At 31.4% G+C, this 17403-nt stretch overlaps 2 protein-coding genes, 1 non-coding gene and 1 pseudogene across 3 annotated transcripts; 2 read left to right on the top strand and 2 right to left on the bottom strand.

Annotated features, from left to right (window-relative positions):
- Positions 1-1166: 1166 nt before the first annotated feature.
- Positions 1167-2929, top strand: LOC108339729 (GDSL esterase/lipase At1g71250). The gene is made up of 5 exons (XM_017576928.2): positions 1167-1489; positions 1627-1754; positions 1883-2125; positions 2254-2509; positions 2598-2929. The coding sequence occupies exons 1-5, from the start codon at positions 1237-1239 to the stop codon at positions 2816-2818; spliced, it is 1101 nt and encodes a 366-aa protein (XP_017432417.1). The 5' UTR covers positions 1167-1236; the 3' UTR covers positions 2819-2929.
- A 4006-nt stretch (positions 2930-6935) lies between these two features.
- Positions 6936-9399, top strand: LOC108339661 (DNA repair RAD52-like protein 1, mitochondrial). Its single transcript, XM_017576843.2, has 4 exons — positions 6936-7305; positions 7400-7437; positions 7519-7613; positions 9006-9399. Exons 1-4 carry the CDS (start codon positions 7043-7045, stop codon positions 9147-9149), a joined length of 540 nt encoding a protein of 179 aa, XP_017432332.1. The 5' UTR covers positions 6936-7042; the 3' UTR covers positions 9150-9399.
- A 395-nt stretch (positions 9400-9794) lies between these two features.
- LOC128197308 (U4 spliceosomal RNA) lies at positions 9795-9939 on the bottom strand. Its single transcript, XR_008249695.1, has one exon. It is a non-coding gene; the product is annotated as a U4 spliceosomal RNA (small nuclear RNA).
- A 712-nt stretch (positions 9940-10651) lies between these two features.
- Positions 10652-12876, bottom strand: LOC108340024 (eukaryotic translation initiation factor 3 subunit I-like; annotated as a pseudogene).
- Between the last annotated feature and the right edge of the window lie 4527 nt (positions 12877-17403).

Here is a 17403-nt window from a genome sequence, read left to right on the forward strand (position 1 = left end):
AATGTGCTTTGATTTTAAAATTAATTTAAATTAAAAATAGCTTAGTCAATTCTAAATGAAATTTATTTTTAATATTAGTTTAATTTGTGTCGGTTTGATAGACAGTAATAAAAGTAACTTAAAGAATCTTATACAATATTTTCATGATTAATAAATATAAATGAAAAAAAATATTAGATTAAGAAAATAGGTGTAGACAAATGTACATAATAAAGATAAATGTGGATAATAAAGATAAATGTGGATGAAAAAAATAAGTATGAATGAAAATGATGAGAAGAAGAATATAAATAAAGGAAATATGAAAAAATATTTATAAATAATGGTAAGGAGATTTATGAACGTAAATAAATAAAATGAATTTAATAAAATTTATTATCTTTAAATTTAAATAATTAAATTAAAATTAATTTATGTTTATATTTATTCTTAATTAATGCACTTGAATTTATAACACATAACTTTAACTTCTACCTTTATTTATTTTTAATATTTATTTTATTTAATATATATATTTAATGCATTTGTTAAGTTATCATTAACTTATTTATTTTTAATATTTATTTAACTTATCATCTATTTAAATAAATTTAACTTATTCATTTTAATATATTTTTTAGTTAATCTTCATTAAATTAACATTAATATAAGTATTTTTTTAGAAAAGAAAAACCATTTTTAACTTCTTTTAAAACAATAATATATGATTTCTCTGATAATCGATTAAGCATTTTAAGTGGAGGGTGGATTTAATTTGGTAGTTCTTTATCATAATAAATCTACAAAACCCACGCACGTTACCCGCCATCGCATTCTGGTAAAACCATGCAGCCAGCTACACACCACTTTAACGTATTCACCGCCCTCGAGTAACAACAACGGAATCATTTCACACGTTTTCTGAGTTAAGAAAGCATAAAAAAGTAATCTCACCCTGCGCAATTCCTGTCCTTACTTTTCTTCCAAGAAGGATTTCAGTTACTCTCATCGAAACGCGTTAGCTGATGATGGATAGCATGAATAAAACGGTTAATGGAAATGGTTACAAACAAGAACAACCAAAAACGTGAGTAAAGGCACGCCACCACACACTAATGGCTTGGCTTGTCTTTTTGCAGTAAATCTACCTTCATGAATACCAATTCATCGTCACCGCTTCCACGCCTTTAAATATTTTGTTCAATATCCTTTCATTTCCTTCACTTTTCACCCATCTTTTGTTCAGTATTCAGGAAAATGGGAGAATGGAAACATGCAAGAGCATCAGCAGCAGCAATGCTGCTTCTGCTTCTGTGCTTGAATGAGATTGCACATGTAAACTCGCAGAGGGTACCTGCTTTGTTTGTTTTTGGAGATTCATTGGTTGAAGTTGGCAACAATAATTTCCTAAACACCATCGCAAGAGCAAATTTCTTCCCCTACGGCATCGACTTCAACGGTGGTGCTACTGGCAGATTCTCTAATGGCAGATCCCTCGTTGATTTCATTGGTAAGTTCACTTATAACTGCAATCTACTATTGTAGAAAAGTTTGACAAAATCACGAAAAGAAATTTCTGAGACGTGTAGGGTTTCGGTTGAAAAGATGTGCAATACATTTCCCTCTTTAACTTCATGAATTTCACAGGAGAAATGCTGGGCGTTCCTTCTCCTCCACCTTTTGCAGATCCCTCCACGACTGGATCCAGAATACTCAATGGTGTCAATTATGCATCGGGTGCTTCCGGTATTCTTGATGAGTCAGGAAGAAACTATGTACTTCACCGCACTTGCTTTTACTCTTGCTTACATCTACATTATATATGTAAACAGAATTTCTTTATCACATAACCACCATAAATATCCAAATTAAAATTTTCACTTATACGATGATGCTGATGCAGGGCGATCGGTTTACCATGAACCGGCAAATCCAGAACTTTGAGAGCACTTTGAATCAGTACAGGACAATGATGAATCCTGCTGCGCTAAGTCAGTTCTTGGCCAAGTCTATAGCAGTTGTGGTAACCGGAAACAATGACTATATCAATAACTACCTCATTCCTGGCTTATATAACTCCAGTTATAATTACAGTGCCCAGCAGTACGGCAGTCTTCTTGTTAACAATTTAGGGAGACAAATTTTGGTAAATTGAATCCAATTTCTCTCCTACATCTAGTAGTGCTTAATTAATTACTTGTATCATGTTGTAAATTTGGTTAGTTTTGGATGAAGGCATTGATTGAAAAATGTTGCATGTATTGGTGTATGCAGGCACTGCATAGTATGGGGATAAGAAAGCTCTTCATAGCAGGAATTGGGCCACTGGGTTGCATCCCTAATATTCGAGCGATTGGTTTAGCCCCAGCAGGAAGATGCATGGACTTGGTTAATCAGATGGTTGGATTCTTCAACGTAGGGCTTAGATCGATGGTGGAGCAACTGAACAGAGATCATCCTGATTCCATCTTTGTATACGCCAACACTTACCATGTCTTGGGCGATATCCTGAACAACCCTGCGAGATACCGTGAGTAATATTTATATGTTGTACACATATTAATTGGATAATGTATTGATTGATTTATGAGGAGATGGAATGATGTTGTTTTTTGCAGAGTTTAATGTTGTGGACAGAGCTTGCTGTGGAGTAGGAAGAAACAGAGGTCAGATATCATGTCTGCCATTGGAAATTCCATGTCTGAACAGAAAGCAGACCGTGTTTTGGGATGCCTTCCACCCATCGGAATCTGCCATTTATGTGTTTGCTTGGAGAGCTGTTAATGGACCACAGGATGATTGTTATCCTGTTAATCTCAAACAAATGGCTCTCATTTAATTCCCTCATGTATGCTCCCTGCATTTATCCAAATAAAATATAAATCAAATGTAGCAAAAGTCATTTCAAAATTCTCAAAGTTCAATATCATACCTCTTAGATTTCCCTTCATGCTAACAAGTACTTAAAACTTAGAATATTTCACATATATAATTATTTTATATTTATTTGATATTATTCTCTTTTACTTTTTATTTTCTATTTTTTTTAAATATAAAAGTTTATTTTTTTATAACCATTTTATTTTCATACAATGTATCAAATAAATATAAAAGTATATCACGTAATTATTCTTAAACTCACCTCATAACATCTAGTCCAATATAATACACTCTTAACAATTTCACTTATTTTTCTAATATATATAATCTTTATACCATTTCTTTATATATCTCTCTTCATATTATCTGTGTTGTTACCTGTTTCATTGGGTGTTACTTCTCATTTGAGGTATTCACATGTAATTTTATCCAATATTTTTGAAGTAATTTTTTTAAACTATATAATATCTAAAAGCGTGTGTAAGTGAGGTTTGCAAAAGATTTTTCGTTTTAAATCATGAAAACCAAAAGATACAATAGAAAAACAAGTTTTTTTTTTATTACGGATAATTTAAATTGATCGGCAGGAAGAAAGTGTTTGTGGAATGGAGTATAAATATGCATTTAAAAGATTTCTTCTTCCATGAGTTTAGAAGGTTTTATTGATTTATTTTCTTTTTGTTACTCTCTACTATATCAACTATCTTACTGTATGTATATCTCCTAAACAAAGTATAATTGCGGGGCCTGCACATTAAATAATAGATTGATTGGAGATGTATTAATAATAATAATAATTATTATTATATTATTATTATTATTCTTATTATTAATAATATTAGTACTGTTATATATTATTATTATTATTATTATTATTATTATTATTTTATTATTATTATATATTAGGTTTAATGTCTTCATATATCTTTATTTATGCGAATTCGTATCAATTGGATTCTCATATTCTGAAAGTTCTTAATTGGGTCTCTATTTTGATAAAATTGAATCAATAATGCTCTTGTCGTTAATGTGGATGTGTATCGCGTTAACTGTCTTACGATGTGACATGCTGAGGTGTTCTTTAATTACGACGTGGCATAGATTAACCAACCAGAATATACCACCTCACGTCTCCTGCCACGTCATCCATGTCTTCACCAAAGAAACCTTAATTTCCAAACCCTAGCTACTATGCGCTGCCACCGCTATCCTCGCCGGCAATCGTTCCCTCAACCTTCACCGTAAACCTCCATGGCCGTCGCAAGTTCTCTGTTACTCTTCTCCTTCGTCAATCGCAAGCAACCTGCAGAAGATCAAACCACAAAACTCAGAATCGCCCATCTACTTCTCGCGCGAGAATCTACTCCATCATCTTCTCCATGGCAGCCACGTGAATCACACATCAACTCCATTGAAGCCGCCACCAAGAAATCGCCAGCGGACTTGCATACCAGAAATTGCCACCAAGCGCCGCTGTGAAAGTGCCAATCGCGAGTTTTTCCGTTTGCCAAGCCTGCAAATCCGAAACATTGTAGAAACCCAAATTGAAAACCTAATGGCACAACCATGGTTTCTCAATTGCGGCTCTAGCGAACCTGAAACGCAAATCAGAATTTGTGGCGCGACACTGCTTCACCACCATTAGAGAAAAAACAGAGACCCAAAATCAGAGAAAATGCAATCGCGATTGAATGCGAGGTTGCCGTTCAGAGTCGCTTCTTCCTCATCATTTTCAGGCAAGCACATCCATGGAAATTCGCCTTCGTGGAGCAAGCAGGTGCAAACAGAACCCAAAAAAAAATCCCCAAACTCAATACCTTAAAATGATATAAATATTCACGTAATAACCTCGTACTGTGCCACGTCGTAATCAAAGAACATCTCAGCTTGCTACATTGCAAAAAAATTAACGCCGTTTACAGCAATTAACGACAAGGGTATTATTGACTCAATTTTACCAAAATAGGGACTCACTTAAGAACTTTTAGAATACATTACCCAATTGATACGAATCTGCAAAAATAGGAATCTGTGAAGACATTAAACCTATATATTATTATTATTATTAGTATAACTAATATTAATTGTATTTGTATGATAAGATATCTGAGTCGAACGACTGGCAACCCAGACGACCACCAAGAATAAGCAAGTCACATATGATCACTTTTGAACGATCGTCAACCTGCTAGACAGAATGATCGTCGTATCATATGCTCGTCATTGTCGCTCCTAACATCAATCGTCCAACGATCGTCTTTTAGCGACGTCTGTTGGTTAAACCAAACAGTCAACATCAGCTCATAGGGTCACGTCAACCCAAGAATCAACAGACGTTCGGTCAACTTTAGTCAGACTGGATCAATTAATCCAGATAAACTAAAGAATAAATGGTTAGAAATATCTGGCCATGATATCGCAAATCACGGAACTAACCAACCCAATATCAATCACGACCAAGCGGTTGTGTTTTCCAAGCAATTGAGTTCTCCAACCAACCGGATTTTTAGGTAAACGGATTATCTTACTGTTAGGTTAAATATGAAAAACTATAAGGAAAAAAGGTACGTTTTTATGATTATAGAGAGAGAAAGGAGAAAATATTATTTCATCCATTATCGAACTAAAAAAGTTCTATCATTCCCTTTTTCTGACTTGAGCATCAGAGTGCCTTCGCAGGTACCCACTTCATTCTCCCTGAAGAGTCCTGTGCAAGAGGAAGACGTAAAAATAACTACACTGCTGGAAAGAGAGGACATCGTTCATCAGATTCGCATCTGGGTCTCAACTACTATACCGAAACAGTATTGATATATAGTAATGATATTAGAATACACTTTAATATTCATTTGATACATATAGTAAAATAGTAAAATGATTATAAAAATATAAATTTTTGTATTTTTTTTAAGAAAGAAGAAAATAAAAAGTAAAAAGAGATAGTATTAAATGTAGAAAATTTATCTATGTCAAAGTATATTTTTTTATTGTTATATTTTTTAGTATTAAAATTAGTATTAGTAATATTGTTTAAATTAATATTAACATTAATAACAAAAGTTATAATATGAATATTATTATTATCATTATCAATATTATCATTATTATTAGTAATAATATTAGTATTATTATTATTAGCATTAGTCCTAACAGTGACATTAGGATTATTATTATTGTTATTATTAATAGTAGTATGTCTATTCTTATTATTGGTATTATAATAATAATAATTATTATTACTATTATTATTAATAATAATATTATTATTATTGTTAATATTATTATTACTAGTATCAGTATTATTTGTTTCAATAATAATATGAATATTATTATTAGAATTAGTACTAGTAATATTGTTAACATTATTATTTGAATTAACATTAGTATTAATAGTAGTAGTAGTACATTATTAGTGATATATATATATATATATATATATATATATATATATATATATATATATATATATATATATATATATATATATATATATTTAATTTTGTACTATAATATTTCCATTATTATTTATATAATCTATTTATGATATTGACATTATTATTTGTTCTTTTTATATTTCATTATTTTAATATAAAAATTAGTATTAAAATAATATTATTTATTTTTAATTAACTTGTTCATAAAAAAATATCCGTAATTAATTATATAATTTTTTTCCAATAATCAAACTCTTTATTTAAATATTATATTTTTAACTATATATATAATTTTGTTTTCTTATTTTGTACCGATCTTTCGATTGTTATTTATATAATCTATTATTGATATTGATATTATTATTTATTCCTTTTACAGTTCACTATTTTAACATAAAAATTAATATTAAAATAAAATTATTAATTTTTAATTAACTTGTTCATACCCCTAATTAGTTATATAATTTTTTTCTAGAATCAAACTTTTATTTAAATATTATATTTTTTAACTGTATATAACACTTAAATATAATTATTTAAAAAATGTAGTTTTTAAAAATAACAATTACATTAATTTTTTAATACAAATATAAAATAAAACAAATGTAGGAGTCCAAAACAAGTTCACTCCAAAATAGCTAATTCCAAAAAGTAAATTACAGTGTGACTGGTGAATGGAGGAGTTAAAAAGTTACAGAAAATGTTTTCGGGTACAATAAGTGATTGAAGAGTGGTGAGAGGTTTTGAAAATGGCATCGGCATTTCTGAAATTGGAAAAATTGAGCAGAAGAGGAAGAACATTTAGGTTTGGGCAATGGAATCAGCACTGTTCGAAGCTGAGCTACAGAGCAGCATCAGAGAGTGGAAAAATGGAAGAAGAAGAAGAAGCTCCGAGTTCTGGAATCTCTAGACCTCTCTCTGAAATACTCAAAGAGCTCAACAAGAAAGTCCCTGACTCTCTCGTCAAAACCCGCCATGAGAAAGATGGATTCCCCATCAGATACATTCCCTGGTTTCTTTTATTCCTGAACCCTAACCCTAACCTTAATCTCTATTTTCTTCGCTTCATCCCCATCTTTATTCATTTTGTTGCATTTTCTTTTCAGGCATACTGTCAACCGTATTTTGAACTTACACGTTCCTGGTATTATATATTATAACCTTTTCCCTTTCTTTTATGCGGTTCAATAATTTGATATCTTCCTAATGCAATATCCAATGCTAGAGTGGTCTGGTGAGGTTCGGAATATCACCTATTCAGCTGATTCAAAGTCTGTCTCCGTCGTTTACCGAGTTACGCTTTATGGGACTGATGCTGAGGTACCGACTTACCACTTCACACTGCACAAAGAAATTCATTATTCAGTACTCTGCATTTCTTTTACAGACACTTCAATGACTAAAAGCAACCAAACAAACCCCTTATGGTGTTTTGGGCAGTGTAGAAGGAGAAATATGAAGGGGGAGTGAATTGATTTTTGTGTGTTCCCTAGAGGGAAATATTATTTTTTTCTCAAACTACTCAACTTTATATAAATATTTTCTCACCTATTTCTACTCTTTTAAACCACTAACTAAACTTAAAATGGTTTTTTTTGTTACTTATTTATTTTTCCTCAACTTATTTCTTCCCTATTTCCATTTCTTTTGTTTCTTTCCTCTAATCCAAACACATTACATTTTGTCTCTGAAGCTAAAGTATGTCGGCTCACATTTTCATTCTGATTTGAAAACCCAACTGAACCATTCTACAAATTTAGCTTTGTTCGACCAAATTTAACCAGTCATGTTCTCATGAACCAGTTGAGCTAGTTTTCAGGTTTGGATTTTGTAAACCTGTTTATTAACAATTTATCAAGAAGAGATTCAGTTAATTACAATAAGAACATCTTTGAAAACTGATTTTCCCCAGAGTGGAATGTACAAAGTCTTATGGACAATTGAGCATCAATAGTGGGTCCAATGATACAGAGCACTTAGATGAAAGGGCCACCATAGGGCAGTGCCGGTAACAGAGGTTCCACCTATATCTGATGTCATGTGTTGCCCAGCAGTGCATAACACCAATTTTTCCCACCAGAATTGAAGGGTCTTTGCTGTCTTGCAGCAGACCACGGCCTTATCTCTGTAGCCTGTTGATGAAATTTGGTATTGATTATTGGATTTGGAATATGCCAAGCTTTTCTGATAACTGAATTGGTTTAGTATGCAAATTGTATCATTGGATTAGATATTTTTTTTTAGTTCCTAGTTGGGTTTGTTTCACTTTTTTTTTTTTTGCACCTGAAACTGACACGAGAGAACTGTAGAACATGTTTTATTACTCAAGAGCTAAATTTATATTTTAAGGTCTGTTAATTAGCATCACTTCTTTTCTCTTGACTTCATTTACCACCACTAAGGTTTTAAAAAAACTGGAGGTTTCATTGAGTTTGAAAATGCTTGAAATTGCAGCTCAATGCAGATGTAATTGCAGTCATGGACACTACATTAACATTATGTTGTGGCTGAGAAAAAGGCCCTCCAACCGATATTTTTCAAACTTTGTCCATCATTGTTGATTTTAAGTTTTAAACTTTTTGTTCTTTTTCTAGTCTCTGGTATCTGTTTTTGGACATATTGTGGCTAATGGTCATTCTGTGACCAGATAAACTCAGTTGCTTGTTATTTATTGTTCATTTTGTCTAAAGTAAACCCCTTTTATCTGTCTAGATATTTAGGGAATCAACTGGTACTGCTTCACTAGACGACACAAATTATGGAGATCCTGTACAAAAAGCTGAAGCAATGGCTTTTAGGAGAGCTTGTGCACGCTTGGGACTGGGGCTCCACCTCTATCATGAAGATGCATCTTAGTCAACCTATTCTTCAGCTTCACTGTTTTCATAATTGCCAGAGTTTCTTTTTTGTTTAGTCTACGATACATATTAAGCTTCAATCTCTGAGATTTGTTCAATGTTTATCTTAAGCTTCAATCTCTGAGATTTGTTCAATGTTTTATCTTTTGGACATCTACAATTATCTTCCATGCAATTGGGAGAATTGATGTTCTATCACGTGTCTGATGTAGAACAGTAAAATATGTTAAAAGTTTATTTTCATAATACTTTGTTAATTACTAATAACTTGGCTTAATGGATAATCAAGGCTTGGTTCGAAGTCTTTAGTGATATGGACTGTACGATTTAAACTATATTTCGTAACTAGTGTAGTAAGAACTATGTTTAAACTATACTTCCTAACTAATGTAGTAAGAAGTGACAATTGACAAAAACAAAATGCTTGTCAATACTTTACTCAACTAAACTTTGAACTAAAAATCTCAGGCTAAAAAGTCTCATTCAAAAATAATAACTGTCCCCTATATTCCAAAATTTGAAACTAATGGCATTGAAACTAAAATTACAGAACCTAAAACAAAAATTGCAGGTCTATACCCAGAAGGGAGAGTCCTTCCACAAACCCAAACTCCAAAATTTAAAACTAAAATTGCAGGACTTTACCCCAAAGGGTGTCCTTCCAGAAATTCTCAAAGGCCTAGGCTGAACCCAGGCCCAAGAGGGGGTTTGGAAATAGTTTTCAACCAGCAATAGACGCGCCTCGGTTAGAACCTCACTAGCTGCGTCATTGCCCCAAGCGCAAAGATGCTTTATAACATATTTGAGAGCTCTATTTATGTTAACTTCCATGTATTGTATCTCAGTGTTTTAGTCTATGTGGGACTTCACCATCTCCTAGAATATTAAGCTTAATGCAATTATACATTTCATAACGCATAAGCTAGATATGTCTTATTTTTACCATTTCATAGTGCAGTGACCATCGTTCTCGTTTGTCAGTATACAAAATTTTACGAACTGACGGAAAATATAAACTCACCGTAGAAGCCAGTCAGAATAAGTGAATGATATCTTTGAATTAAATCAGTTTCTTTTACTCCAGTTTCTCTTACATTGCTTCTAAATTTTTCTAGGCAAGAATTGAACAGGGTGCTTTTAAATAACTCTTTTTTGCTTGTAAATTGTTTGGTGATGGTTAATGAGTTATTCAGGCTATTGCTTTAATAATTGACTCAGTTACGGTGTTTCTTGTAAGAGTAGTTGGAGTTTTATTTGTATCTTGATGGTATCATTCTCTATGAGGTTAGATGTTGTCATCCCTATCCAACCTTACATTGATATACACTGTATCATAACAATGTGTTTTAAAAAAATTCATAGACCCCTTATTTGAAAGTAGCGCAAATTGAATCACGTTTAAATCCAACCATAGGCCAAAATTTAAATCTTAACAAAATCGTTTGACGTGCGATGCTTAATTATGAGTTTCACTCCAACCAAAATCGACAATGTTAATACAATATAAACCAAAAATGCATAATTTCATTCATTAATTTCTTCCATGATTGTAACAATACAGGGAGCAGCGTTAAAAAAAATTGAGTAAAATTAAGAGATAACTTCTGGAAACCATCTAACTTTAACCACAAAAACATCCAGCACTATAATTTAATGTTGAAATAATCTGAGTCGAAGTGGTGCAACCGTACATAAGCATCTTCACCTCCACTTGAAAAACTACAAGAGAAAAAAATAAAGACCCATTAAAGAAGTAAGAAAGAAGCAGCCCGACAGTTATTCAACATATAATGGGAGTAAAAAAATAAAGACCCATTAAAGAAGTAAAAAAGAAGCAGTTATATATATATATATATATATATATATATATATATATATATATATATATATATATATATATATATATATATATATATATATATATATATATATATCACATATCGACACAGAATGCCAACCAAATATCAAACATATATGTCGAGATACATTGGCAACATTTTGTTTGAAATTACAATAGTCACAGAATTTACTACATTGATCAATCTCTAAAAAGATATGAGGGAATACGTCGTCAGAAGTTGTCTCTTTAAACTCATCCTAAGACAATTACAGATATATAATACAGAAAACAAATATATTGTTCCATGAATTTATTTTCCTTTTAATTTAGAGGGCAAATATGATACTAGAAGTAAACAAACATGTGAATATTAATAATTTCATTAGTTCAAGATCAATGACCAAATCAGAACCAGTTAATGCTGTATAATTATGCATTCTTCCAGCATCTAATGATATGACAATAACTACTACATATTGATCTGTATAAACCAAATATTGAAATTTCTATGGTACATCCTATATTACCTGCAGAAAGGTTATATCATACAAATCGAGCAAATGTGCTGGTAATACACCACATGGCAAGATACTGAGATTTCAAACAGTTAAGTGAAACAAACAGCACATTCTATCATCAAAGTAAAACAACATAATCATGGTCCTCGAGTTCTCCAACAAATAAATAAACTGAAGGTATCTTCGTAAGGAAGTATGTCACGATGCAACACAAAAAGGAGGTGAAGAACAGTGGATATACCTTTTTCCATCAGGATTAAAAGCCAATGCGTTAATTGGTCCAAAATGCCCTTTCACACCCCCAGTTTCTTCTTGAAGAATCTAATAAATGAAAACAAAAAAAAGCAAAATAAGTAGACATTCAATATCATTACAGAAATCAACAAAGTATAGGAAAGTAAAAAACAAAAAACTTACCTTATAAAAAAATTTGGCCTCAAATTTTCCAGCACGATGATCGGTAGTTTTAACAGCTTATGCGTCCTCCTGACCACCTCCAATTACTACCTACCAGGGCATGGAATTCAGAATGTCATACAAGTAGCATAACACCAAATAAAACATGAAACGACACCAAATCAGACAGATGTTTAAGGGAGTGCAATCAATTATGAAATATTTTAGAAGAGCCTTCATTTTATGAATTAGAGTGCCACAAGTATGTGTTTATGGTGAACGGGGAATAAATTTCAACCGAGAAAAGAGCGTAGAAATACATCTAACCAGCTTTCCTAAAATCACAAGACCCTGATTTCCAATCAATCAAAAACAGCAGAGGGAAATTTACTTGAACATGACAGCAGCAGGTTAACTAATGTTTGAATGTGAAAATACATACATGATCAAGAAGAGGTGACATTGCAACAGCATTGAGTGGGCGTTCTGTGATAACGGCGAGCTTATCGCCGACGGAGAAATCAACGGACCTGGCGGGAGAATCGAAATTGAAGCTGTACAATTGATGCCCAGTTTGGACGCTCCATAGTTTGCCTATCTGGTCCGCACTTCCCGTAATGAGTCGAGCCGAATCTCCTGAAATTGAAATTGGAAGACTGAAATTGAAATTGAAATGAAAATGCTGTAAGAAACTTGCCTGAGACGTCGCACGACCAAACGGCGCCGTTGTGGCCTCTCGAGACTAAGTAGCACCAACTCATAAACGTAAGAATTAATTTATTTTTAAAAGTAATATTTTATTAGAGTTATATATCAAATCACTATATTTAAAAATTGAAAATAACTTTTTTACGTAACTTATATATAAAAGATATATGTTTTTTTTTTAATTTACATTTTTTAGGTTTTTATCTTTTTTAAGTTAAACCGATCTAACATCAGTACTAAAGGGTCCCCATCTCTATTGTTTGAGTTTGGGTCCATAAATGTGAGGGCTGGACCTTAAAATACCGTCACATTTGAGTCCAATAACATTCTCATCTCATGGACCAAAACCAACCACGTGGCAACCGCAACTCTACAACTAGACAAATATCTCTGGTGTTTTTTTTTTCACTTTCTTTACTTTACAATTCTTCAAAAATCAAATATTTGAGAAACTTCATCACTTAGCTTCGTAAGAGTTTCTGATCTGATTACAATATCAATATAGAAAAAACTTGATTAGCACACATAAGTAGAAGTACAACTATCTTTCATTCAGAAAATCGTAATTGTTGACTAACTTTATGGTAAGTTATAAAAGTAAGTCGGCTTCCATAATTAAAGTTCCACGCTGCCTACGAACATATAACTTCTTCCAACCTCCTTATTATAACATATTATCAACTTAATTATATGCTAAAAAATAGTTAATCTTTATAATTTCAGATCTGAGTATATGAAAGTTGTGAATTAAAGTCTAATTCATCGAGTTTAGGAAATTAATTATTGAATTAATCTTAAACTGGGTTGATTTTGATGGAAATAAATAAGCCTGTGATTAAACTTAGTCATAATGAAGAGCGAAGTTCTTTTTTTATCTATACAAATTGAATATAAATGAAAGAACTTACAGCAATTGATTCCACCAAATGAGTCATACTGCCTTGACTGCTAAAAGAGAAACTCTTTTAACTGTACAAAAGTCTCATGTCGATAATTTGCTATCCACCAAAATCATTCATCTTTATCTATTATCAATGATTATGTCATGTATTTGAAAGAGAAGTGCAGAGAGGTGTGGGTTAATATAATTACAAATTGTAATTATAACATAACGTAAAGGTAGTGAAGAAGAAGAGAAGGATGAATGTGTAGTGTGAGTTAAGAGTTCTTTGCAAATTGAAGAGAGAAAAGAAAAGTTTCAAACAGTTGGTGTGCGCTGTAATGGGTTGGCTTGGTCTGTACAATTCTCCCTTCTCTTTTCTTATCTTCTCACAAGCTCTGCTCTGCTCAGCCATCAACCTAAAGTTGAAGACAGCTACGCCTACCCCACCTCTCAAATATGTTACATTTTCACAACTTCTTCTCATTATCTTTTCTTCTTCTACCCTCCCAACATAAACAACACCCCACATTCTTCACTCATATCACCACACTGCCATTCCCTCCATCATTGCAACCTCACAACATATATAATTCTCTATCAACTTTGGACCATTTTCACTAATCATTTCTTTAAAACACACACTGCAAAAACATACCCTGCTGCATCCACTTTATATACATGTCTGTAACTTGGTTAATATATAAGGAGAGAACGACACACACAAAAAGTATAAATTTAGTAACAGAGGTGGAGTATTAGTTGTAAGACATGCATGGTACTGGTACAGATGTAGCTAGTTCTACCATTTGAGTACGCAGTTTTATAGGGGTGAAGCATGGAATCTAGGTCCATGTGAGCTGTGAGGTGGGGTTAAGTGACACTGGACCAAACATGGAAGAAAAATGTTTGTCATAGGTTAGTGACGCGTCATGCATCGTTGCAGCATCTCACTGTAATTAATCTGCATAAGTTTTCTTGGTAAAACTACTACTCATTAATAAAAAATATGTAAATAAGAATACATGAATGAGTGAATAGTAGAGTTAGAAATTGTGCAGTTTGCAGCAATGGTTGTTATTTTAGCCTTGGATGGAGAGATGGAAAAAGTTAATGATGGAAGGAGAAATAATGATACCCACTGCATAAAGAGGTTTTATTAAAATGGGTGTCTGACTGCAACTATTCCTCTTTAATTTATGCTACTTAATGTACTTTAATTTCTGTGATGATATACACAGAAATTGTCAGAGAGATGTGCTGGAGAAGCTAAGCAAATTCCATTGCTCTCATATACACTTTTCTACAAAATTATTGTTTTTACCTTGATAAATATTTTTATATTTCAGATAAACAAATAATATAAATACTAATAATTTTACTTTGATAGGACACTGGAGGTATAGGACCGAGTGATTAATGTATGAGAAAGCGTTTTACGATCGTTCGGTTTCGATAGCAGTTAAGCTAATGTGGAGTTAATATTACAATGATTACTGATGAGTTGTTAAGGTTTACATTCGTTCGGTTTCGATAGCAGTTAAGCTAATGCGGAGTTAATATTACAATGATTACTGATGAGTTGTTAAGGTTTACATTAATGATCATTAAGAGATAAATTAATTACTTATATTTTTTTAAACTCATTTTTAATTTTGAGGTAAACTCACTTTTATTCGATATTAAAATTTTAATTTTAAGGTAAACTCACTTTTACTCAGTATTAAATTACAAAAAATCTATCGAGAAAAATTCTAACTTGAACGTCATATAGTGTATCCTGCAGGTCACTCTCATACACCGATCGATTACCAAAACACGGAGTGAAAGAATGTTCGATAGAGAGACAATAACTTAATTCAGGCAGTTATCATCGTTTCAGCGGAAACAATTTATATTTTTTACCAAAAAAACATCACAATTCTTATTATTTACTTCAAATATTATTATTTTATTGAAATTGAACACATTTCGGAAGGGTATGATAGTTTACACCGGTTGAACCAACTCAATCACGTCTTGACGTTATTATTTATTTTATACAATAACAAAAAATTAAAACGTGTACGTACAGATTCATGGCGAATATACTGAGGATTGTATTTATATGCAATGTGACCACAGAATTGTATAAAGCAGGGCATTTTCTTTGAGAGTGTTATTCATTAAAAGTGATTAGCATAATTAAGCTTTTACTGTTGATTAATCAGAATTATCCTTTTAATACGAGAGAAGGCATCACGCCGTGTTTCAAAAGTCCGACACAATGTAAACATCAGTAATGTTGTGAGGGGTCACGGCCACATAATCAAAGACAACTTGCCAAAACCATACTTACAAACAAATAATCGTGTTTCTTTTTCTCCTAGTTAATAGAATGTTGATTTTTTTTATAAGTTTTAATTATCTAATTCACCATAATTAAGGAAAGTGATTTATTTATATTATAATAATAGATGCATATTTCAAAAAATTATATTTATCACTGATATTCTTTTTGTCTTCTACAGTAAGTGTTTGTCACTAATAGAGGCACATTCAATAAAAAAACATGAAGAGTGTGTCCCAAAAATACCATTAATCTTTAATTGGGTTTTGAATTTTGTTTTAATTGAAACTTCATTCATCGAGAAAATAGATAGATGCTGTAGCCGAAAAAAAAAAGAATTTTAATTAGGTGATGTTCGATTGAAAATACACATCTTAAAATAATTTTTTAGTTAGGTTTAGATTTTATTTAAAAAAAATCATTCACTTAACAAGATGAAAAATGATGCAACAAACAATTTTAAAAACAAATATTTCCACAATTTTATAATTTTATTTGACAATCCTAATAATTTTATTATGTCATATTGTGAGATTTGAATTAAAAATATCATATGAAATTGTAGAATCTTATTACTTGATATATTACATCTCAATTTTAGCTACAATAGATATCACCAAAATAAACAAAATCTTCAAGAAGAAGTTTTATAATAAATATGTGAACAAAATTAAATAACACATGAATTTGAATCATTATTGTGACTCAATTCACACAATCCGATCTAGCCAACGAGTCAAAACGTATCTAGTGTATCTCTTCTTTTTTTTATTTGTCACTTCTTTTTAATAAAATGTATGGGATTATTTTCATATGAATAATCTCTTTATTGTCTTCATTCTTTATAGTTATTAGCATACCTTTTTAATATTATTATTTTAATTTATTTAAAGGAGGCTTTAACGACATTATCGTGATTGACCTATTAAATAAACTCAAATGCTCCATGATTTTGTCTTAAATTTAACCCGGCTTGATCTATAATTCCACATAATCCTCCAAATTATGAATATGGTAATTATAACAAAATAAATGTAAATAAAAGTTTCACATCTTAAAAAAAAAATATACAACACTGATATTATTCTTTGCTAAAAATATATAGTTTACCGACTCCTCTTTGTAAGATATATTTTTGAAAAGTTTGAATGAAGTGGCTTACAAATTGATTTCATGCATTGTTCGAAATTAAATTAATGAATTAATTTTGACCATTAATTACATCAATCACGTTGTTCTTTATATTAGTCTCGCCTCCCTCAAACTTTGATATTTGAGTTTAATTGGCCGAAACAGATATTTTTTGACTTTTGTTTTTTCATTCAGATAATTCAAATGTCCGAGTCAATAAATGTCGGCCTCCTTTTATATTGGTATAAAAGATAAAAGAATAAAATATAATTTTTTTATTAAGACGAAGGAATTTTTAATATTCATTTACTTCTTCAAAATTACCGAATAAGCTTTTAAAAATAACAACGGAGTACTTGACATCGTTTTAAATTGTTCACCATAGTTTTTAATTCTTATCATAGCCAAGTGGCATTTCTAAAATAAAAAAGATACTTTTATTATTTGAAT

This window comes from Vigna angularis, chromosome 5 (genome assembly GCF_016808095.1).
Source record: "Vigna angularis cultivar LongXiaoDou No.4 chromosome 5, ASM1680809v1, whole genome shotgun sequence".
NCBI classification, from domain to species: domain Eukaryota; kingdom Viridiplantae; phylum Streptophyta; class Magnoliopsida; order Fabales; family Fabaceae; genus Vigna; species Vigna angularis.

Bases quoted from the DNA above. Each gene is read 5' to 3' on its own strand.
- LOC108339729 (XM_017576928.2), top strand. From the start codon at position 1,237: ATGGGAGAATGGAAACATGCAAGAGCATCAGCAGCAGCAATGCTGCTT. The intron at 1,755-1,882 runs GTACTTCACCGC...ATGCTGATGCAG, and splicing joins ATGAGTCAGGAAGAAACTAT to GGCGATCGGTTTACCATGAA. The intron at 2,510-2,597 runs GTGAGTAATATT...TGTTTTTTGCAG, and splicing joins GAACAACCCTGCGAGATACC to AGTTTAATGTTGTGGACAGA.
- LOC108339661 (XM_017576843.2), top strand. From the start codon at position 7,043: ATGGCATCGGCATTTCTGAAATTGGAAAAATTGAGCAGAAGAGGAAGA. The intron at 7,306-7,399 runs GTTTCTTTTATT...TTTTCTTTTCAG, and splicing joins CCCATCAGATACATTCCCTG to GCATACTGTCAACCGTATTT. The intron at 7,438-7,518 runs GTATTATATATT...ATCCAATGCTAG, and splicing joins TTTGAACTTACACGTTCCTG to AGTGGTCTGGTGAGGTTCGG.